The 24916-nt window shown below is 34.2% G+C and overlaps 2 protein-coding genes across 5 annotated transcripts in view; both read left to right on the forward strand.

The window, feature by feature from the left end:
* Nucleotides 1–20547, forward strand: part of LOC146917425 (putative cyclic nucleotide-gated ion channel 20, chloroplastic) — a 47050-nt gene extending 26503 nt beyond the window's left edge. For 2 of the 4 annotated variants that reach the window (XM_085719273.1, XM_085719272.1), the window contains exons 9-14: nucleotides 189–266; nucleotides 383–503; nucleotides 748–1000; nucleotides 1373–1535; nucleotides 2025–2141; nucleotides 2809–3076. In XM_085719273.1, coding sequence (XP_085575399.1) covers nucleotides 189–266; nucleotides 383–503; nucleotides 748–1000; nucleotides 1373–1535; nucleotides 2025–2141; nucleotides 2809–2908 — 832 coding nt within the window. In that variant the 3' untranslated portion in view covers nucleotides 2909–3076. Of the gene's footprint in view, nucleotides 1–188; nucleotides 267–382; nucleotides 504–747; nucleotides 1001–1372; nucleotides 1536–2024; nucleotides 2142–2808; nucleotides 3077–18543; nucleotides 18774–19305; nucleotides 19622–20007 lie in introns of those variants that run through there. The other 2 variants (XR_015015618.1, XR_015015617.1) reach the window with 2 other exon arrangements.
* Nucleotides 20548–23035: 2488 nt separating this feature from the next.
* LOC146917428 (glutathione S-transferase T2-like) lies at nucleotides 23036–23923 on the forward strand. Its single transcript, XM_085721876.1, has one exon. It carries the CDS (start codon nucleotides 23036–23038, stop codon nucleotides 23921–23923), a length of 888 nt encoding a protein of 295 aa, XP_085578002.1.
* Nucleotides 23924–24916: the final 993 nt, after the last annotated feature.

The raw sequence follows: 24916 nt of genomic DNA on the forward strand, positions 1-24916 counted from the left end.
ATTATTTTGGAATGAGATACTTATGTAAGACTAGGAAAAAGTCTTCTCTAAATATTGTCACATGTTAATTCTTTGTAGCCTATTTTTTTTTTCCTTGTTGGCCAGTTTGAATTTATCTAAAACTACAAATTTTGACTAATAAAGGAACATCGTTCGTAAAATTTTGACGTGTTCCATCCTGCTTACAGGAGCCTAGAAATGATACGTAGAGGCCGTGATGTTCAGCAATGGATGAACCATCATTGCTTACCAGAAGATCTCAGAGTGTATGAAATGTTTTAACTCTTTTAACGAGTCCCATCGACATTGTCAAAATGCATCTATCAAAAAATGGATTATGCATAATGTACGCATGATGGATACTATCTTGTCTGTCATGCAGGAGAGTACTAAAGGCTGAACGGTATAGTCGGGATAATGCTCCTGAAAGAATGGTTCTCGAGAATTGGCCAGAAGATCTGCAGATAGACATACGACGTCATATCTTCAAATTTCTTAAAAAAGTATGCATTTGAACATTTAAAAGAAGTGCATGGTTGCTCTTTAAATGAATTTTAATTATGATTGTCTTATCCGTATGTGTCTACATGTAACCTTTTAGAATCCAATAGAAGTTGAATGAGAAAATAGTATTGAAGACAAAACTTATGCATATTCATTTTGAAACTAAAACAATGACACATCAAAAGCCATTTATATTAAACAAGTCCAAATGCTCTTTGTAATGATGATCTAATATTTCTATAGGTTCGAATTTTTTCCCTGCTGGATGAGGATGAGCCTATCTTTGATGTCATTCGTGAGCGACTAATACATAAGATGTACATGAAAGGAAGTATAATTTTGAGTCAGGGTGGTCGTGTACAGAAGATACTGTTTATTGTGCGTGGAAAATTGGAGAGCATCGGAAAAGATGGAATTCCGGTTCCGTTATTCGAAGGGGATACTTGTGGTGAAGAGCTTCTAATATGGCTTTTGGAGAAGTCTTCTGTAAGAAAAGGTACACCTCTACTTGATATAACGATAAGATGCCTCAAAAGAAGTAGCAACAATCATCTGGTATGACCTTGATAAAAAATGACAAACATGTTTCATCCATATAGTTTATTAGAAAATATAGAAATTAGTTAGACTTTAGTCAGTTAGTAAGGATTTTAGTTTGTTAATCTTTTCCGAAGCTCTATATAAAGAGCAAATTGTAATCATTTTCATTTTATCTTTTTATCAATCAATATGAATTTTAAGAAATTTTTCTCTCCATCAAGCTCTCAAGCATATATCTGCCAAAAAAAGAGAGCTCTCAAGCTTATTTTACCTTAGATAAATCATCATCTTTGTCATCCTGTGATTTGTAACTCGGTTTCTCTTGTAGAAGGTAAAAAAGTAAAAATTCAAGGACAAGACTTAATTAGTGACAGAACAGTAAAATGCTTAACCAATATGGAGGCATTTTCACTCGACGCTAAAGATATTGAAGAAGTCACAACTCGTTTTTCAGGACTCTTGCGGAACCCTCACGTTCAACAAGTCATAAGGTCATTTTTTCCTTCCATTACCATGTTGTGTTTCTGTCGATAGAAAAAATGTTTGTTTCATTTTTTTTCTATAAGTTCTCTACATTGCATATATATCTCCATGTTTCATTTCCCATAAAAACCATTCACAGCTATCTACCTTACAATATCGAATAGGTCTAACTTAACCCTTACAAAAATTGTTTGTAAGATTAGGACCACCCGTCACTTATAAACACAATTTTCAAATCTTATCTCTTTTATACGTGGGACTTACAATATGGCCCTCACGATTGCGTTTGGTTCATGAATATAAATGATGGGACACCTAGATCAGTAGGCTCTTACACCATCTTAGAATCTGGTTTGCGCCTAACTCAACTCTTCTAAAATCGGGTTGAGGTGCAGAGTGAGGACCACACACACACACACTTGTGTTCTTTACATGCCTGATATCTATTATCAAAACCATGTCTCTGAAATCAAGATTTGGTTGTTGTGTTATGTTAGGTATGAATCACCTTATTGGAGATCCCTTGCAGCAAAGACAATTCAGGTTGCATGGAGAAACAGGAAGAAGCGTCTAAATCAAGCTAATACCACACAAAATGATTATCAACCATTGAGGTCATTCACTCCTTCCATTTCCTTGTTGTCCTTATGTCGATATTCAGCATGCTTCACCCTTTTATGATTAACTGCATTTTTCCTTCAAAAAAAAAAAAAAAAAAAAGATTAACTGCATTTTCTTTAACTTTGATACATTGTTTCATTTTTTTCTATAACTTTGATGCATTGCATTCCATGCTTCATTTCCAATTAAAACCATTCATAATTATTTGCCATAAATTTGGATCAAGTATCAACCCTTGCAAAACTGTCTTGTAAGGTTAGGACTACCAATCACTTATAAACACAATTTTCACAACTTATCTATTTTCTATGCGGGACTTGGGTTTTTCCCAATACATGCAACACTATTGTGCTTTGTGCGTGAAAATGAATGATGGGTGGTCCAAATTAGTTGACTTTCTTCTATTTTTAAATTTGGGTCGAACCTAACTCAATATCAAACCTTATCTCATCTAATACGAGACTCTTAACAATTTGCATGTATGATAAAATCCTAGAATTCAATTCCGTCATTTGTCTACCAAAAAATTAGTAAATAAAAGGACATAGATGGCCTTCACACATACATACACATATTACAAGGGTGTGTGACTTTTATGCATAATATAGATTATCAAAACCATGGCTATGACATATTGATTTGACGATCTTGTTATGTTAGATATGAATCGCCTTATGGGAAATCACATAGAGCAAACAGATTTCAGGTTGCATGGACAAACAGGAAGAAGCGACTTAGACGAGCTAATACCATACAATGATTATCAAACATTGAACACGTTGACTGTATAATGTTTGGTTCACTACACTTTTCCATGAACTTTATTGTTTGAAATCTCTAGTCCTCAGAATAACGAATACTGGTATATTTATAAGGAGTTATGGAGTACACTACTAGATATTCCTTATTTTTTAATGGATTTTTCCAAGGATTTAGGTGTTTAGGTGATACCTTCGTGAGTAATTGTTTCCTGTGAACTTTGAAATCCTCTCATAATTTCCTACGAAATTATCTGGAGGAAAGGTGAAAATATCTGTAAGAAACTTGACTGTTGATTGTAGTTTTTAAGGGTTTTTCGTACTAAGTGAAGAAGGAGGCCCATGTGAACTTCTTGACTGACCCACTAGAAGATCGACACTTAGAATTGCAGATGTTATGGTGTACGGATGAGTAGGAGAAAAACATGCACATGTGAACTTGACTGGAGTTTCACCACTCGTGGGATTAGGGGTCGGGGCTTTTACGGTAGGACATGCAACCCTAAAAGCTACGTCAAGCAAAGTGGCCAAACATGAGAAAACTTGTTCTGACAATCAACAATATGGTTTTATACCATTTGCTTTTGACACTTTTGGCTTTCTAACACCTAAAGTTGTTGACCTTCTATATATAGTTCAAAGGGTCATGCATGTAACACCCCGTTTTCCCAACTTGAAAATTTCATCATAAATCAGAGTATTTAAATCGCAAACGGAATGTCACATACTCCTTTAAAACCACAAAATAGATAATAATAATAATTATCTTTCAAAATTCAACGTCAAAATCTATAATCATGCAGCGGAAAATATTCGACATAATAAAAGTCTTGGCACACATGCCTTATCAGAAATCTCATAAGTTTTAGTTAATGTTTATTCATAAAAAGTTCATGAAAGCAAGCCTCATCCCGTTACATATCAGAGCACCTAGACACAAGTGAGGAGTCCTCTCACGAACACTTCTAATCTTTATTACCTGCACATTACCCACGGTCGAGGCAACATATATGTAACACCCCGTTTTCCCAACATGAAAATTTCATTTAAAATCAGAGTATTTTGATCACAACGGAATGTCACATACTTCAATTAAATCATAAAATGGATAATAATAATTATCCTTCAAATTCAACATCATGAAAAATCTTAAACTATTGCAGCGGAAAATAGTTCAACATTTAAAAGTCTTGGCACGCAGGCCTTATTGAAAAATCTCATAAATTAGTTCATAAAAGAGACACGTAAGGAATAGAAGTAAAAGCAAGCCCCCATCCCGTTACGTATCAGAGCACCTAGACACCAACTGAGAGTACACTCATGAACGCCTCTAATCTTTATTACCTGCACATTACCCACGGTCGAGGCAACATATACGCAGAAGGGGTGAGATTTCATAATCAATACATTAAGCATATAATCCAATAAAATGCATTTAACAACTTAAACATTAATAACATATCAACAATTAACAATTAGCATAATTTTTCATTACATAACAAATACAATCATCAATACCATTACTAATTCTCATCACAAATCATAATCAACTTAACACTCAACTTGACGACACAACTCATCCTTGACCATGCAACTCTATCAACTCGACAACATCTTGACAACTTAAACAACATGAACCTCTTGATATGCAAATGCATTTGGTACCAATACAGAGCATCAAGCTCCCAACCAACTTATATGAGCGTAATTAGGCTCTTCAGGGCATCAAGCCCCCAACATAGTGAGCAAAAGCTCCAGGGCATCAAGCCCTCACCAATCATGTGAATGACTAAGCATTCCAGGGCATCAAGCCCTCAACCAACTTATATGAGTATGCAATGGACTCAACTTCCAACAACTTAGACAACGACGTGTACAACTCATACGACTCATAATCATGGACAACTTCTTAAATTCCAACAACATAGACCGACTCATGCAACCTCAAGACACTAACAGTCGACAACAGAAAACAGCAGCAACATACAACAATTAACAACGCTTGAATGTGTTAACATTCACATAAGGAATTAATTACATCAATATAAATATCATAAAACATCATTATAGCATTCATGCAGCAACACTTCTAATTTTCAGTCACCATAACAGACTTCTGGAGCTTATGAAAGCATCCTAAACAGCTCTCTAACTTACTTCTAAGGTCATCTCAAGACTACACGTGCGAAAGGATCGCATCGGGACAATTTTGGGCAACTAACAGCTTAACTCGCAGTGGCGAGTAACTTCACTCGCACTGGCGGGCAAAGTGTGCATTCTGGGTTCCTACGTATTTACTCGCAGTGGCGAGTTATTCTGCTCGCAGTTGCGAGCTCACAGGTCACTCGCAGTTGCGAGTTGCATTGCTCGCAGTTGCGAGTTCTGGGTTCTAGCTCGCAGATGCGAGTGTTCTTGCTCGCAGGTGCGAGCGATGAGTGTCAGTACGGCCAGAAACCTAAAAATCACAACTTTTCACCTATATTCATGATTCCTTCATCCAAATAGCATCTAATTATCATCTTAAGTCATATCTAAGGTCTGTATACTAATTTTGCATCAATCTAACATCTGTTCTTGATTTATTCATCAAAATCGATCCTAAACCTAATTCTCAATTCTCACCAAAACTTAACCTAATCATGCTAAATTCATCCTATAGAATTATACCCTTAATAATATTGAAAATTAGTCTCACCCTTACCTGGTTATGATGAAATCGCAGCTCTCCCTCTGGTTCTCCTCTTTTCTGACTTTTCTCCCTTTTTCTCCAAAAACGTACGTCTTATGTTTTCTAACTTTTGTTGTCTATTTATCTCTCCTAATTACTCTTATCACTACTAATTGCTCATCTCACAACACAGCCCAATTTTCAATATTTTTATTTTATTTATCAAATCTTATTTTATTTAATAATAAAATAAGTCATAACAACATAACAACTTCACCACAACAAAATATCCCTCATAATTCAGTTATAAATCATATAAATATATTCTAAATTCACATCACATATATAATCACATAAAATCACACCACATCATATAAATCATATAAATATACACATCACATCACATAGTTCATATAAACATATAAGTCATATCAATATTCACATCTCATCACATAATTCATATAAATATATATATAAATATATTTCTAGGCTCAATAAATAAACCAAATAAATCAAGTAACAAAGAATAAATCAAATAATTAAAAAAGTGGGCGTTACAACTCTCCCCCACTTAAAGAATTTTCGTCCTCGAAAATTAAACATCCTGCAAACAACTCTGGATTAGTCTATACAACAAACAACAATTTTAAACAACATACAATCAAACAACAAGTCAGAACAACAAAAGACAATGTAAAATTATTACACAACACTACGTTGCTTGACACGACTCTACTACTTGGCCGGACGGACCGACCTGCTCTGATACCAATTGTAACACCCCGTTTTCCCAACATGAAAATTTCATTTAAAATCAGAGTATTTTGATCACAACGGAATGTCACATACTTCAATTAAATCATAAAATGGATAATAATAATTATCCTTCAAATTCAACATCATGAAAAATCTTAAACTATTGCAGCGGAAAATAGTTCAACATTTAAAAGTCTTGGCACGCAGGCCTTATTGAAAAATCTCATAAATTAGTTCATAAAAGAGACACGTAAGGAATAGAAGTAAAAGCAAGCCCCCATCCCGTTACGTATCAGAGCACCTAGACACCAACTGAGAGTACACTCATGAACGCCTCTAATCTTTATTACCTGCACATTACCCACGGTCGAGGCAACATATACGCAGAAGGGGTGAGATTTCATAATCAATACATTAAGCATATAATCCAATAAAATGCATTTAACAACTTAAACATTAATAACATATCAACAATTAACAATTAGCATAATTTTTCATTACATAACAAATACAATCATCAATACCATTACTAATTCTCATCACAAATCATAATCAACTTAACACTCAACTTGACGACACAACTCATCCTTGACCATGCAACTCTATCAACTCGACAACATCTTGACAACTTAAACATCATGAACCTCTTGATATGCAAATGCATTTGGTACCAATACAGAGCATCAAGCTCCCAACCAACTTATATGAGCGTAATTAGGCTCTTCAGGGCATCAAGCCCCCAACATAGTGAGCAAAAGCTCCAGGGCATCAAGCCCTCACCAATCATGTGAATGACTAAGCATTCCAGGGCATCAAGCCCTCAACCAACTTATATGAGTATGCAATGGACTCAACTTCCAACAACTTAGACAACGACGTGTACAACTCATACGACTCATAATCATGGACAACTTCTTAAATTCCAACAACATAGACCGACTCATGCAACCTCAAGACACTAACAGTCGACAACAGAAAACAGCAGCAACATACAACAATTAACAACGCTTGAATGTGTTAACATTCACATAAGGAATTAATTACATCAATATAAATATCATAAAACATCATTATAGCATTCATGCAGCAACACTTCTAATTTTCAGTCACCATAACAGACTTCTGGAGCTTATGAAAGCATCCTAAACAGCTCTCTAACTTACTTCTAAGGTCATCTCAAGACTACACGTGCGAAAGGATCGCATCGGGACAATTTTGGGCAACTAACAGCTTAACTCGCAGTGGCGAGTAACTTCACTCGCACTGGCGGGCAAAGTGTGCATTCTGGGTTCCTACGTATTTACTCGCAGTGGCGAGTTATTCTGCTCGCAGTTGCGAGCTCACAGGTCACTCGCAGTTGCGAGTTGCATTGCTCGCAGTTGCGAGTTCTGGGTTCTAGCTCGCAGATGCGAGTGTTCTTGCTCGCAGGTGCGAGCGATGAGTGTCAGTACGGCCAGAAACCTAAAAATCACAACTTTTCACCTATATTCATGATTCCTTCATCCAAATAGCATCTAATTATCATCTTAAGTCATATCTAAGGTCTGTATACTAATTTTGCATCAATCTAACATCTGTTCTTGATTTATTCATCAAAATCGATCCTAAACCTAATTCTCAATTCTCACCAAAACTTAACCTAATCATGCTAAATTCATCCTATAGAATTATACCCTTAATAATATTGAAAATTAGTCTCACCCTTACCTGGTTATGATGAAATCGCAGCTCTCCCTCTGGTTCTCCTCTTTTCTGACTTTTCTCCCTTTTTCTCCAAAAACGTACGTCTTATGTTTTCTAACTTTTGTTGTCTATTTATCTCTCCTAATTACTCTTATCACTACTAATTGCTCATCTCACAACACAGCCCAATTTTCAATATTTTTATTTTATTTATCAAATCTTATTTTATTTAATAATAAAATAAGTCATAACAACATAACAACTTCACCACAACAAAATATCCCTCATAATTCAGTTATAAATCATATAAATATATTCTAAATTCACATCACATATATAATCACATAAAATCACACCACATCATATAAATCATATAAATATACACATCACATCACATAGTTCATATAAACATATAAGTCATATCAATATTCACATCTCATCACATAATTCATATAAATATATATATAAATATATTTCTAGGCTCAATAAATAAACCAAATAAATCAAGTAACAAAGAATAAATCAAATAATTAAAAAAGTGGGCGTTACAACTCTCCCCCACTTAAAGAATTTTCGTCCTCGAAAATTAAACATCCTGCAAACAACTCTGGATTAGTCTATACAACAAACAACAATTTTAAACAACATACAATCAAACAACAAGTCAGAACAACAAAAGACAATGTAAAATTATTACACAACACTACGTTGCTTGACACGACTCTACTACTTGGCCGGACGGACCGACCTGCTCTGATACCAATTGTAACACCCCGTTTTCCCAACATGAAAATTTCATTTAAAATCAGAGTATTTTGATCACAACGGAATGTCACATACTTCAATTAAATCATAAAATGGATAATAATAATTATCCTTCAAATTCAACATCATGAAAAATCTTAAACTATTGCAGCGGAAAATAGTTCAACATTTAAAAGTCTTGGCACGCAGGCCTTATTGAAAAATCTCATAAATTAGTTCATAAAAGAGACACGTAAGGAATAGAAGTAAAAGCAAGCCCCCATCCCGTTACGTATCAGAGCACCTAGACACCAACTGAGAGTACACTCATGAACGCCTCTAATCTTTATTACCTGCACATTACCCACGGTCGAGGCAACATATACGCAGAAGGGGTGAGATTTCATAATCAATACATTAAGCATATAATCCAATAAAATGCATTTAACAACTTAAACATTAATAACATATCAACAATTAACAATTAGCATAATTTTTCATTACATAACAAATACAATCATCAATACCATTACTAATTCTCATCACAAATCATAATCAACTTAACACTCAACTTGACGACACAACTCATCCTTGACCATGCAACTCTATCAACTCGACAACATCTTGACAACTTAAACATCATGAACCTCTTGATATGCAAATGCATTTGGTACCAATACAGAGCATCAAGCTCCCAACCAACTTATATGAGCGTAATTAGGCTCTTCAGGGCATCAAGCCCCCAACATAGTGAGCAAAAGCTCCAGGGCATCAAGCCCTCACCAATCATGTGAATGACTAAGCATTCCAGGGCATCAAGCCCTCAACCAACTTATATGAGTATGCAATGGACTCAACTTCCAACAACTTAGACAACGACGTGTACAACTCATACGACTCATAATCATGGACAACTTCTTAAATTCCAACAACATAGACCGACTCATGCAACCTCAAGACACTAACAGTCGACAACAGAAAACAGTAGCAACATACAACAATTAACAACGCTTGAATGTGTTAACATTCACATAAGGAATTAATTACATCAATATAAATATCATAAAACATCATTATAGCATTCATGCAGCAACACTTCTAATTTTCAGTCACCATAAAAGACTTCTGGAGCTTATGAAAGCATCCTAAACAGCTCTCTAACTTACTTCTAAGGTCATCTCAAGACTACACGTGCGAAAGGATCGCATCGGGACAATTTTGGGCAACTAACAGCTTAACTCGCAGTGGCGAGTAACTTCACTCGCACTGGCGGGCAAAGTGTGCATTCTGGGTTCCTACGTATTTACTCGCAGTGGCGAGTTATTCTGCTCGCAGTTGCGAGCTCACAGGTCACTCGCAGTTGCGAGTTGCATTGCTCGCAGTTGCGAGTTCTGGGTTCTAGCTCGCAGATGCGAGTGTTCTTGCTCGCAGGTGCGAGCGATGAGTGTCAGTACGGCCAGAAACCTAAAAATCACAACTTTTCACCTATATTCATGATTCCTTCATCCAAATAGCATCTAATTATCATCTTAAGTCATATCTAAGGTCTGTATACTAATTTTGCATCAATCTAACATCTGTTCTTGATTTATTCATCAAAATCGATCCTAAACCTAATTCTCAATTCTCACCAAAACTTAACCTAATCATGCTAAATTCATCCTATAGAATTATACCCTTAATAATATTGAAAATTAGTCTCACCCTTACCTGGTTATGATGAAATCGCAGCTCTCCCTCTAGTTCTCCTCTTTTCTGACTTTTCTCCCTTTTTCTCCAAAAACGTACGTCTTATGTTTTCTAACTTTTGTTGTCTATTTATCTCTCCTAATTACTCTTATCACTACTAATTGCTCATCTCACAACACAGCCCAATTTTCAATATTTTTATTTTATTTATCAAATCTTATTTTATTTAATAATAAAATAAGTCATAACAACATAACAACTTCACCACAACAAAATATCCCTCATAATTCAGTTATAAATCATATAAATATATTCTAAATTCACATCACATATATAATCACATAAAATCACACCACATCATATAAATCATATAAATATACACATCACATCACATAGTTCATATAAACATATAAGTCATATCAATATTCACATCTCATCACATAATTCATATAAATATATATATAAATATATTTCTAGGCTCAATAAATAAACCAAATAAATCAAGTAACAAAGAATAAATCAAATAATTAAAAAAGTGGGCGTTACAATATACGCAGAAGGGGTGAGATTTCACAGTCAATAAATTAAACATATAATTCATCAAAATGCATTTAACAACATAAATCATCATTTACATTTAAAACATTTACCATTTAGCATTATATCAAATCATATTCAATTATCATTGTCAAATATCATCATTAGTTCGTAAACAATTATCATCTCTAATTCATAAGCAAAAATCATCATTAAGTCATAATCAAGTATCATCATATATTTAACAACTTAAGACATCATAAACATCAGCATTAATAATCATTTAGTATCATATTATTATCATCATCAATCATAAACAGACATTATCATCAAAATATCATCATCAAATCATAATCAAACGTCATCATCAAAGCATCATCATCAAAACATAATCAAACATCATCATTAAAGGCATCATCGTCCGACATCATCGTTAAATTATCATTAAATATAAGTTATGACGACTCTACAATGCAACTACAACTTCAACAACAACTCAGACAACTTCAACAACAACTCAAACAACTTCAACAACAACTTAGACAACCTCAACAACAACTTAGACAACTTCATCAACAACTTAGACAACCTCATCAACAACTTAGACAACTTCATCAACAACTTAGACAACTTCATCATGCATGTGGTACCACCAGGGCATTAAGCCCCCTTCGCTAAGGTCATATTTGGACCTGTCGGGCATTAAGCCCCCATCGCTAAGGTCATATTTGGACCAGTCGGGCATTAAGCCCCCATCGCTAAGGTCATAAAGGACCTGTCAGGCATTAAGCCCCCATCGCTGACTATGCAACATCACAACTCTAAATGCAACTTGGACAACAACGTGAACATCTTATACAATTCCATTAAAATGGACCAACTTCTTAAATCATGACAACACAGACCGACTCATGCAACTTCAAGACATTTAACAGTCAACGGCAATAAACAGCAGCAAGATACAGCATATAATAGCGTTTAAATAACATATCCACATTAAAGGGAATGAATCATAACAACTTATCATCATAACGCATCTTAAATAATTCTTATACATCATCACCACTAATCTCAGTCACCTAAACAGACCTCTGGAACTTCTGAAAGTATCCTAAACAACCATTTTTCTTACTTATAAGATCAACTCATGACTACACATGCGAAAGGATCGCATCGGGATAATTTTGGGCAACTAACAGCCTAACTCGCAGTGGCGAGTAATTTGCTCGCAATGGCGAGTTCGAAGGTCTTACTCGCAGTTGCGAGTAACGTTGCTCGCAGTTGCGAGTGCATGGGTGGTAGCTCGCAGGTGCGAGTGTTTCTGCTCGCAGTTGCGAGCGATGAATATCAGTACGGCCAGAAACCTAAAAATCACAACTTTTCATCTAACTTCATGTTTCTTTCATCCAATTTGCATCTAATTATCACCCTAGACAATATCTAAGGTCTGTAAACTAATTTTGCATCAATCTAACATCTTTTCATGGTTTAATCATCAAATCGGTCATTTAACCCTAATCTCAATTCTCACCAAAACTCAACCTAATCATGTTAAATTCAATTCTCAGAACCTTACCCTTAATTATATTGAAAGCTAGTCTCACCCTTACCTTAATTCAGATGAACAAAGCTTGCGAAAAACAAAGTGATGAAAACACCCAAAAATACTGCTTCAGTGCGCGATAGTTTTCTCTCAACTCAGACCTTGTTTCGACGATCCGAACGGTGAAAAGGTAGACCCAGGTGTTGTGAATGCTGTGTCCAAAAATCGTCACGATCCAACGGTTAACGAGTGAGATATCATTGTTTTACTGAGGTAGGTTTCAGAAAAACGGAAATTGCTTTCTCTCTTCTTTTTGGTGGCTACTCTTCTCACAAAACTGTTTCTACGTAATAGCTATTCCAACCTAGTCTCTCATATTTATAACCCTCCAACTATTCTATTTACTCTTTCTAATAATTATAATTACCTACTAAATATAGTCTAATAAATAATAAACCAAATAACATATATATATTTTCACACAAAATAACAAGTATATTATACACCGAATAACATATATTCACATAAATACATCACATAAATATAAATATATTTCTAGACTCACATTACATAATTATTCAGAACACATAAATCATATAAATATATTCTAAACTCACATCACATATATAATCACACCATATCACATAATCATCCACATCACATAAATCACATAAAATCACACCACATCATATAAATCATATAAAATCATATAAATATACACATCACATCACATAATTCATATAAATATATATAAATATATTTCTAGGCTCAATAAATAAACCAAATAAATCAAGTAACAAAGAATAAATCAAATAATTAAAAAGTGGGCGTTACAACTCTCCCCCACTTAAAGAATTTTCGTCCTCGAAAATTAAACATTCTGCAAACAACTCTGGATTAGTCTATACAACAAACAACAATTCAAAACAACATACAATCAAACAACAAGTTAGAACAACAAAAGACAATGTAAAATTATTGCACAACACTACGTTGCTTGACACGACTCTACTACTTGGCCGGACGGACCGACCTGCTCTGATACCAATTGTAACACCCCGTTTTCCCAATTTGAAAATTTCATCATAAATCAGAGTATTTAAATCACAAACGGAATGTCACATACTCCTTTAAAACCACAAAATAGATAATAATAATAATAATTATCTTTCAAAATTCAACGTCAAAATCTATAATCATGCAGCGGAAAATATTCGACATAATAAAAGTCTTGGCACACATGCCTTATCAGAAATCTCATAAGTTTTAGTTAATGTTTATTCATAAAAAGTTCATGAAAGCAAGCCCCATCCCGTTACATATCAGAGCACCTAGACACAAGTGAGGAGTCCTCTCACGAACACTTCTAATCTTTATTACCTGCACATTACCCACGGTCGAGGCAACATATACGCAGAAGGGGTGAGATTTCACAGTCAATAAATTAAACATATAATTCATCAAAATGCATTTAACAACATAAATCATCATTTACATTTAAAACATTTACCATTTAGCATTATATCAAATCATATTCAATTATCATTGTCAAATATCATCATTAGTTCGTAAACAATTATCATCTCTAATTCATAAGCAAAAATCATCATTAAGTCATAATCAAGTATCATCATATATTTAACAACTTAAGACATCATAAACATCAGCATTAATAATCATTTAGTATCATATTATTATCATCATCAATCATAAACAGACATTATCATCAAAATATCATCATCAAATCATAATCAAACATCATCATCAAAGCATCATCATCAAAACATAATCAAACATCATCATTAAAGGCATCATCGTCCGACATCATCGTTAAATTATCATTAAATATAAGTTATGACGACTCTACAATGCAACTACAACTTCAACAACAACTCAGACAACTTCAACAACAACTCAGACAACTTCAACAACAACTTAGACAACCTCAACAACAACTTAGACAACTTCATCAACAACTTAGACAACCTCATCAACAACTTAGACAACTTCATCAACAACTTAGACAACTTCATCATGCATGTGGTACCACCAGGGCATTAAGCCCCCTTTCGCTAAGGTCATATTTGGACCTGTCGGGCATTAAGCCCCCATCGCTAAGGTCATATTTGGACCTGTCGGGCATTAAGCCCCCATCGCTAAGGTCATAAAGGACCTGTCAGGCATTAAGCCCCCATCGCTGACTATGCAACATCACAACTCTAAATGCAACTTGGTCAACAACGTGAACATCTTATACAATTCCATTAAAATGGACCAACTTCTTAAATCATGACAACATAGACCGACTCATGCAACTTCAAGACATTTAACAGTCAACGGCAATAAACAGCAGCAAGATACAGCATATAATAGCGTTTAAATAACATATCCACATTAAAGGGAATGAATCATAACAACTTATCATCATAACGCATCTTAAATAATTCTTATACATCATCACCACTAATCTCAGTCACCTAAACAGACCTCTGGAACTTCTGAAAGTATCCTAAACAACCATTTTTCTTACTTATAAGATCAACTCATGACTACACATGCGAAAGGATCGCATCGGGATAATTTTGGGCAACTAACAGCCTAACTCGCAGTGGCGAGTAATTTGCTCGCAATGGCGAGTTCGAAGGTCTTACTCGCAGTTGCGAGTAACGTTGCTCGCAGTTGCGAGTGCATGGGTGGTAGCTCGCAGGTGCGAGTGTTTCTGCTCGCAGTTGCGAGCGATGAATATCAGTACGGCCAGAAACCTAAAAATCACAACTTTTCATCTAACTTCATGTTTCTTTCATCCAATTTGCATCTAATTATCACCCTAGACAATATCTAAGGTCTGTAAACTAATTTTGCATCAATCTAACATCTTTTCATGGTTTAATCATCAAATCGGTCATTTAACCCTAATCTCAATTCTCACCAAAACTCAACCTAATCATGTTAAATTCAATTCTCAGAACCATACCCTTAATTATATTGAAAGCTAGTCTCACCCTTACCTTAATTCAGATGAACAAAGCTTGCGAAAAACAAAGTGATGAAAACACCCAAAAATACTGCTTCAGTGCGCGATAGTTTTCTCTCAACTCAGACCTTGTTTCGACGATCCGAACGGTGAAAAGGTAGACCCAGGTGTTGTGAATGTTGTGTCTAAAAATCGTCACGATCCAACGGTTAACGAGTGAGATATCATTGTTTTACTGAGGTAGGTTTCAGAAAAACGGAAATTGCTTTCTCTCTTCTTTTTGGTGGCTACTCTTCTCACAAAACTGTTTCTACGTAATAGCTATTCCAACCTAGTCTCTCATATTTATAACCCTCCAACTATTCTATTTACTCTTTCTAATAATTATAATTACCTACTAAATATAGTCTAATAAATAATAAACCAAATAACATATATATATATATTTTCACACAAAATAACAAGTATATTATACACCGAATAACATATATTCACATAAATACATCACATAAATATAAATATATTTCTAGACTCACATTACATAATTATTCAGAACACATAAATCATATAAATATATTCTAAACTCACATCACATATATAATCACACCATATCACATAATCATCCACTCACATAAATCACATAAAATCACACCACATCATATAAATCATATAAAATCATATAAATATACACATCACATCACATAATTCATATAAATATATATAAATATATTTCTAGGCTCAATAAATAAACCAAATAAATCAAGTAACAAAGAATAAATCAAATAATTAAAAAGTGGGCGTTACAATGCACAACAATGTCATGACTCCTAGGTCCATGAACGCTGTGCTTACGAGAATTGATTTTGCAATCCAAAAAGGCCTAGCGACGCAGCTTATTGTCTGTTTGCCTTCTATTCATGTGTAATAATCACTAATTATGACAAAAATATCTTTCAACGTAATCGTAGGTCTCTTGAGGAAGGATTTTGACACCCATTAGAGTATTTTTTTGATAAATTAAGGGTTAATAGTGCTTTACCCCCTGTAATATAGGACATTTCCGATTTTTCGCCTGTAAAATTTTCTTTTTGGATTCTGTCCTTGTAATTTGAAGTTTTTTAGTTTTGGACCTTCATGAATTTTGATTGTACAAAATCGATGATATGGCAGGGGGAAACCGAAATTTTCTCAAATTAACAGGAGGGTAAACCGAAATTTGCTCAAATTGCAGGGGGTAAACCGAAATTTCCTCAAATTATAGGGGGCACAATTTTTCATGAAGGTCTAAAATCAAAAAATCTTCAAATTACAAGGACGGAATCCAAAAAAAAATATTTTACAGGGGAAAACCGGAAATGACCTATATTACAAGGGGGTAAAGCACTATTAACTCATAAATTAATCTCTTTAGTTGCAAGTAGATAATACGATCGATTAAAGAAACATCTAAATAAAATAAGCAAATTCACAAACCTTATTTTTCTAGACAATATTCATGAACCTTAAAACACTGGCTATGTAAATATAAATTTCTTGCCCAACGTGTTTTTATTTTTTGGAGGTGTTACCCAAGGTTAAGATGAGATGATTCTAATATGGATATCTTTGAAATTAATTCCAGAGTGTGGGTTCGAATCAAGTATTATAAATACATCAACATTCAAACTCCCATCATCTTGTCAAAATAAATTAAAACTCTTTTAAAAAAAAAATCAACATTAAAACTCTTAATTTTATCTTATTTTTTTAACTGAAAAAGACATTCATTCATTCAAATTGGACAAATACATAGATCATTAGAAAATCAAGATTGCAAAAATCTGTAAAAGGTGAATCTGCATACAATCCTACAACACTTTGGTTGATAATATACGGTGACAACATGATACCCATGACAAAATAAAAGTAATCGGGATATTTATATATCCGGATCTGCAACATGGACGTCTAAATTTTCATCTGTAATAAGTTAAAGTGAATATGTCAATAAGAACCAACAAACATGTACTAACAAGAAAACACTAATAGACGCCACTTAATACGACGCCCTTTTGTTTTGCACTCTTAAGTTTGTGCATTGTTATCCATGGAAATAATTTTCTGTAGGCCATAACATATATTCTCGTCAAAGAAACTTAGTAAATTACAAAAAGTCTCGTAGTGCCAACAATTTTCTGTGGGGCCATAACAAACTGCAGTTGTTCAAAGTTTTCACCTTCCAAAAGACACACATGCATGCATGCATATGTATTTGTCTTTATTTTCAAATGCCAACGACTTCAGCTTTCTTACAAATTGACTGACTTGTCAAAGTCTTCTCCTACACAAACACAAACTGACTCATATTCTCTTTATAATAATAGTAGTATGAGTCCACTTCTGTCTACCAAATAATTACCAATCTCCTAAAAAAGCATGTTGAATTGGTGCAAAATACCTTTTAGGTTTTCACTTTGAGTTCCTCTTTAATCAGGTTTTATTCTCTACTCTCTTTCTTGGTTTGCTTTCTCTACTGTGTTTTATTTATTATTATTGTTGATAGAGAAATGTTATTTGTTCAATCACTTTCTTACAACTTTTTAACAACTTTCTCTCTCATACTCACATTATATTCTTATTCTCTCTCTTCCTTTTTCTCTCTATTGTTTTGGACCAATGAGAAGAGAGAAAATGAAAGTTGTCAACAAAGTTGTCACAAATGGTTGTACATATATCATTACTTTTGCTGATATGTATAATTTTGCTTATATTTCTTTAGTAAACATTTTGAGATGATGGTGCCATGGTTTCCGGTTACAATCTTAATTATTATATAAATTTATTTTAAAACCTTATAATGAAAGAAAAATGACTTTCCTGGTGGTAAAGAGACTTTAGTTTAATTAAACCTCATTTAACTACACTTGAGCCCGACCACTTGGTTATGTACTGTTTTATCATTTATATTTCCCTTTTGAAAGTTTTGAGCTTAATTGGTTTGTTTCTTTATAAATTTGCTGAGATGGTACATAGACAAATATATTGATGTTTTTTATGTTTTCAGAATCATCAACGAAACTTGAATCATTTTGAAAATGATGATATTCCGATTCTGTCAAAAACACATCCACAACGATCCGATGATTCTATAGTTTCCAAAGGAACACATCGAGGACACAAAGTACTTCAATTTATATTCATATGGCTTCCCTTGATCCATATGAGACACAGTCGAATCCTGTCACAAATAAAAATGAACACTTGTTGGGGTCTTCAAATATATTTGATTCTAAGGTGATCACTTTCTTCTTAATATAGACTTCCTATGTTTCGAAATTGACTTCACGATGATGATTCTCTCTTCTTTCAAAAAAATACTATAGTTTATGGATATTTGGTGGAATTTACGTGTTCCTAAAGGAGTACTCTCTCCGTTTCTAAATATAAGCAAAATTCACTTTTTAAGTTCATTCATTTGATGATGTATGTGGTCCGTATTATCAACCACGTACATCATTAAATGAATGAACATAGTAGGCCAAACAAAAACCAATTTGTTGAACCAATTTGTAAAAAAATACTTTCTTTTTTACAGGGGGAAAATGATGTAATTTTTTTTATTTACCTCTCTGTAAAAAAAATTGTTTTGATTTACCCCTAGTAGGCCAAACAAAAACCAATTTTATTTTATTTTTTTTAAGAAATTTTCGTTTTTTTATTTACCCCCTGTAAAAAAAAAATTGTTTTAATTTACCCCCTAAAAAATCAACCTCTTCATCTTGATTTGAATGCTTCCTCTACAATTTAAAACTCTTCTATCTTGTAGACCACTCAAACCTTGACTACTAGAGAAGGAATTTTCAGTGCTATTGTTGTCCATGTTGAACCAAGCTTCTACCGTGGTAGGCCAGCTTTTACCATCATTGACAAGTCATTTTTCAGATGTCTCCCCAAACTTGGACAAAGATTTGGGGTAATTGTTTCCTATAAGACGTGGACCAATGATAAGAAATTTGATGTTTAGATAGCTTCACAATATAAGTGATTTGTACGAAAAATGTTGTTTGGATATTTTAAGTCAAAATTGCTTTTGGGTGTATAAATGATAAGAATTGCTTTCCCCACTCTTTTCATGTCTAATTGATAACCTTTTAATTTAATTTTTTTTGTTAAAGTTAATGGTAAATTCTAGTTTTTGGTAAACAGATAACTTCAATAGATAGTAAATGTCATATGATTAAGTGAATAACTAACACATGCACATATTCAAGATTCATTTTTTTTTTGAACAAACACATATTCAAGATTCATGACACAATACACATACATATATACAATGCAAGCTACACTGCAGTTATTTATTTATTTATTTATTTATTTATTTATTTATTTATTTATTATATTATAGTCTTTATTCATAGATTTCGTCCATGCATGCGTCTTTAGATCCATTTAACATTCTCCATAACACCAACAACGTAAATCTTGCCAGCACTTGCCACTATATTTGTGCTCTTTGTTCTTGCAGGACTTGTCACAACGATTATTCATAAAGGGAGGGATGCATGGTCCCTTGAATGTACCAGACAAACATACTCCATCAGACAAAACCTCAGAAGCCCTTGTTTCAATCACCACATTTTTCTCTGCATACAAGTACCAAATAGAATATTAATTGGATTGCATATTTAACTTTTCAATAAATATACGAGAATGACTAGATTTTATTTTAAGTCAAATAAAATGTGTATATCTCGTCCCGTGAGCATAGCTCAGTTGGTAGGACAATGAATTATTATATGCAGGGGCCGGGGTTCGAACCCCAGACACCCCACTTATTCACCTTATAAGGTGAATTCTAGCCACTAGGCTAACTGACAAAAAAAGAAGTGTATATCTCAAAGCATGGCCACCGTCCGTTGTGGGATCACCGAAGTTCAGCCTCCTCCCTCTGTGCGGTGAAGGACTCCACCGCCAACCGAGCACCACCAACCACCATATAGAATGGGGGTGTAAAATGGGTGAATGGAAAATAAAGGGATTCATTTACAAGAATTGTATCTTAAAGTTGGTGAATTTAAATTACATTATGCATCCAATTTTTTTTGCAAACATAACCATTAAAAAAAGTGTCTAAAGAATGATGCCTTATACGTGCAACAAAGAAAACGAGGAAGAGGAAACACAATTCTGCTAGTGATTTCTTCTCCATGGTATAGTGATGATTTATAAATTTATATGACTCCCTTCACTTGGTTAAATGTGTGTGTGATGACCTTATAACACACACATATATAGCCCAAGGGGATTGGCTAGTAAGAGCTATCACAATACTTTAAATAGGGGATTGGCTAGTAAGAGCTATCACAATACTTTAAATGCTGGTCAAAATAAAAAATTAAATATTTTAATGCTGGTCAAAATTGGTTATGATGTGTCAAAATTGGTTATGATGCGTGGCAAAGTAGTCAAGTATAAAACTAAATATTTTAATGCTGGTCAAAATTGGTTATGACGTGTGGCAAAACTTATAAGTAATATTTTGTAGTTTTTGTTAAATGTCTCTCTCTCTCGTTGTATTAATTTGTTGAGTAATGTTATATGAACATACAAAATTCAACAACTTTCAGACAACTAGTATAAAAGTACATCAATTATAAATATTGATGTAATTATAAGAGAGAGAAACAACTAATTAAAAAATGATATATTATCTATACAATATAAATATACGATGTAGGACAACCAAAATGTTGTCAATATATCATTTCTCTAATTTGTTTGCTTTTACAATTAATATAAAGTATATATGTAGTGTGTGTTTGGTTCAGCTTTGAATATAATTGATTCTGAGAGAATTGATTCTGACAGAATTGATTCTGACAGAATTGATTCTGAGAGAATTGATTTATGTTTGGATACAATTATGTAGAATTGATTAAACAAACTGAATGTTGTTTGGATGATTTTGATCAAAATTGCTTTTGAATGTATAATTACTAAAATAGACATAGCTAAAGGAGAATTGATAAAGAAGAAGAATTGATAAATGGCAATAAAGGAAAATAATAGGTTGTAATAATAAAATATATAATTTACTGTTTATAATTGATTCTAGAAAAGCTAGAAGCTAGAATTTGTAGCTTCATGGAGAATTGCTTATAATTGCTTTTTGGCTAGAAATGCTTCTGAAAAGCAATTCTGAAAAGACAAACCAAACATGTTGTTTTTTGGCTAGAACTGCTTATAATTGCTTTTTGGTTAGAATTGCTTCTGAAAAGTCAAACCAAACAGATCCGTAGTGTGTATGTGTGGTGTCTGATTTTAGCTAATAAATAAGTAGTTTGAGGAACTCAAACTCAAACAAATGAGTAAATATTAATCTAACAATAAATTACTACAATTTGTCAATAAAAAAATTATTTTAATCTCTCCAACCTAATAATATTTGCACCGGGAATATATTATATTGACGATAAGAAAAATTACTTATGTTTTCTATTGTCAAATTTACCGGTCACAACATGGAAATGGTTTTTCGGTAAGATCTCATGTTGACTTCGTTCCCATTATGAGTGGCTTGTAGACCATGTTTTGTTGTAGGCAGTAGTGATTTGTGTGGTTGAAAAGGACAAGTCGTTTTTGTGTTTGAGTTTTGGAGGTAGTTTGCCACCTGTTCTGGTTCACAATTGTGGAGTGCCTCTGGTTCATCCGGTTTTTTGTTGATTTAGATTTCATCCTGGTTTTCGCTTCCTCTGCTCCAGTGGCTTTTGTTTACCTCTGAGAACCTCTTATTTGATTTACATCTTATATTCTATTAGACCACTTACAATGGGCTTGTTGAATCTCAATTCAACCTATTGAAACCATTGCAAGAGCCTATTGAATATCATGCAGAGGAAAGAGAGGATGAAAAAATTCAACAAGCTTAATCCCTGTCCGAGGTGCCACGTGGCGTTGCGGCATTGGTCAAAACTGGCGCGTGCACGTCACGCGCCGACAGGGAGGGTGAGAAGCAGCTTCACGCGGTGAGAGAAAGGGAAGGGGTAAAGATAATGCCACGTGGCTTGCGTTGATTGGCTGCTTGGATTTTTATCTTCTTAATAATTTGGACTCAATTATTTCATTGCAAATGATTTTTTTTTTTTTTTTTACCAAAATTCGTGATTTTTTTTTCTCTATAAATAGAGACTTGGATCATTTCATTTGGACACAGAAAAAAAATCGAGTTTTTCACTCTCTTAATCTCATTATTAGTCTTTCTTTTAAAGTTTTAGTCTTTGATTAGTGAAATGGATCCCAATAACAATCAATTCAACACCCAAAATTCTTCTGATTACCCATTTAGCTACCAAAATCCCAACAATTATCAACACCCAAATCAATTTCTCAACCAACATCCTCAAAACCCAAATCAATTTCCCAACCAATATCCTCAAAACCCAAATCAATTTCTCAACCAAAATCCTCAAAACATGCCTAATTTTGGTTTTGCCTCAAATTTCAATCACCCATCCTCTGTTCCAAACAACTTTCATCCATATTCTAGATCTATGATGGGATATCCATCTCAAACACCCCCATTTAATGGTTATATGCCGATGATGAATGAAAATTTTCAGAGTGTTGGAGAAATGACAAGAGACAATGAAGTCACTCCAGAGGATACAACTCCTAAGAGCAAAAAAAACCCCCAACCATCATGGAACACTGAACAAAATTTGGTGTTAATTAGTGGGTGGATAAAATATGGAACATCCAGTGTTGTCGGGAGAAACCAGACAAGTGAATCATATTGGGGTAAAATTACTGAGTATTGTAATGAGCATTGCTCATTCGATTCTCCACGCGATGTCATTGCATGCCGAAACCGTTTTAATTATATGAGCAAATTAATAAATAAATGGGTTGGTGCTTATGATACCGCTAAGCGTCAGCAAGCAAGCGGTTGGTCGGAAGATGATGTTTTGGCAAAAGCCCAGGAAATATATGCATGTGGGAAGAATGGTAAATTTACTTTAAAGGAAGAATGGCGCGCTCTTCGTGATCAACCACGTTATGGCAGTCAAGTAGGAGGCAGTCAAGTGGGAGGAAATGTTGGCTCAGGTAGTAGTGGATCTAAGAGATCTCACGAGGACTCTGTAGGATCTAGTGCTCGTCCAATGGGAAGGGAGGCAGCTAAAAAAAAAGGAAAAAAGAAAAGCAATGACGCTGGCTTGAAGGAGGTGGAAAACGAGTGGGTTCAATTCAAAGAAATGAAGGTGCAAGAGATGGAACAATTTAAAGAGTACACCGAAAAAATGGAAAAGTACACTGCAGTGCAACAGGAGAAAAACAGATTGAAGAAAATGGACTTGTACATGAAGTTAAGTTCTCAAGAGCATCTCGATGACAGGAAAAAAAAAATGTTGGAAAACTTGGAGCGTGAGCTGTTTGGAAATTAATTTCACTAATATTTGTTTGTATTCGGTCAAAATTGTCAGTGTTGTCTAGTCCCCAATGTTTACTTTAAATAATTGTCAGTGTTGTCTAGTCCTCAATGTTGCTTTAAATAATTGTCGGTGTTGTTTAGTCCTCAATGTTGCTTTAAATAATTGTCAGTGTTGCTTTAAATAATTTGTCTCGTGACTTTACTATGCTTTACTATGCTTTTACTATGCTTTAAATAATTTGTCCCGTGACTTTACTATGCTTTACTATGCTTTTACTATGCTTTAAATAATTTGTCCCGTGGTATTCATAGCCCATGGTATTCATAGCCCATGGTATTCCTAGCCCATGGTATTCGTAGCCCATGGTATTGCTTCAACTATTTTCTTATATATAGGGACTTGAATAACATTCATATCTACTTCCAAACCTATTTGCCACTTCAATATTGTTTAAACTATTTCCTTTCTCAAATTACATTCATATCCACTTCCAATATCTACTTCCAAACACTATCAATGGATCCTTTTGGTTTTGATATGAAACCCTACTTCCAAAAACGTGATGCTGAAGACACTTATATGGTCAACCGATTTATTCAGCGTCGAAAAAAACTAGAGGAAGGTAGTGGATCCGGTAGTGGATCTGGTAGAAGAAAATATTTAAATAGAGATCATGCAGCAGCTAACCAAAGACTCATTGACGACTACTTTGCCAATGAGCCTACATATGACGATGCAATGTTTCGTCGTCGGTTTCGGATGCAAAAACATGTTTTCCTTCGAATCGTTGGAGACCTTTCAAGTAGTGACAACTACTTCACCCAACGAGTTGATGCCACCAACAAAGAAGGTATATCACCCTTAGCAAAATGTACCACAACAATGCGAATGTTAGCATATGGTGTGGCAGCAGATGCGGTCGATGAATACATTAAAATTGGAGGTACTACAGCATTGGAGTGCTTACGTAGATTCTGTAAAGGAATCATACGATTGTATGAGCAT

Source organism: Medicago sativa, chromosome 6, assembly GCF_051527215.1.
Source record: "Medicago sativa cultivar Bolivia chromosome 6, Bolivia_mono, whole genome shotgun sequence".
Taxonomy (NCBI): Eukaryota; Viridiplantae; Streptophyta; class Magnoliopsida; order Fabales; family Fabaceae; genus Medicago; species Medicago sativa.

What these genes read in the sequence shown, in the direction of transcription:
- LOC146917428 (XM_085721876.1), top strand. Translation starts at nt 23,036, where the DNA reads ATGGGATATCCATCTCAAACACCCCCATTTAATGGTTATATGCCGATG.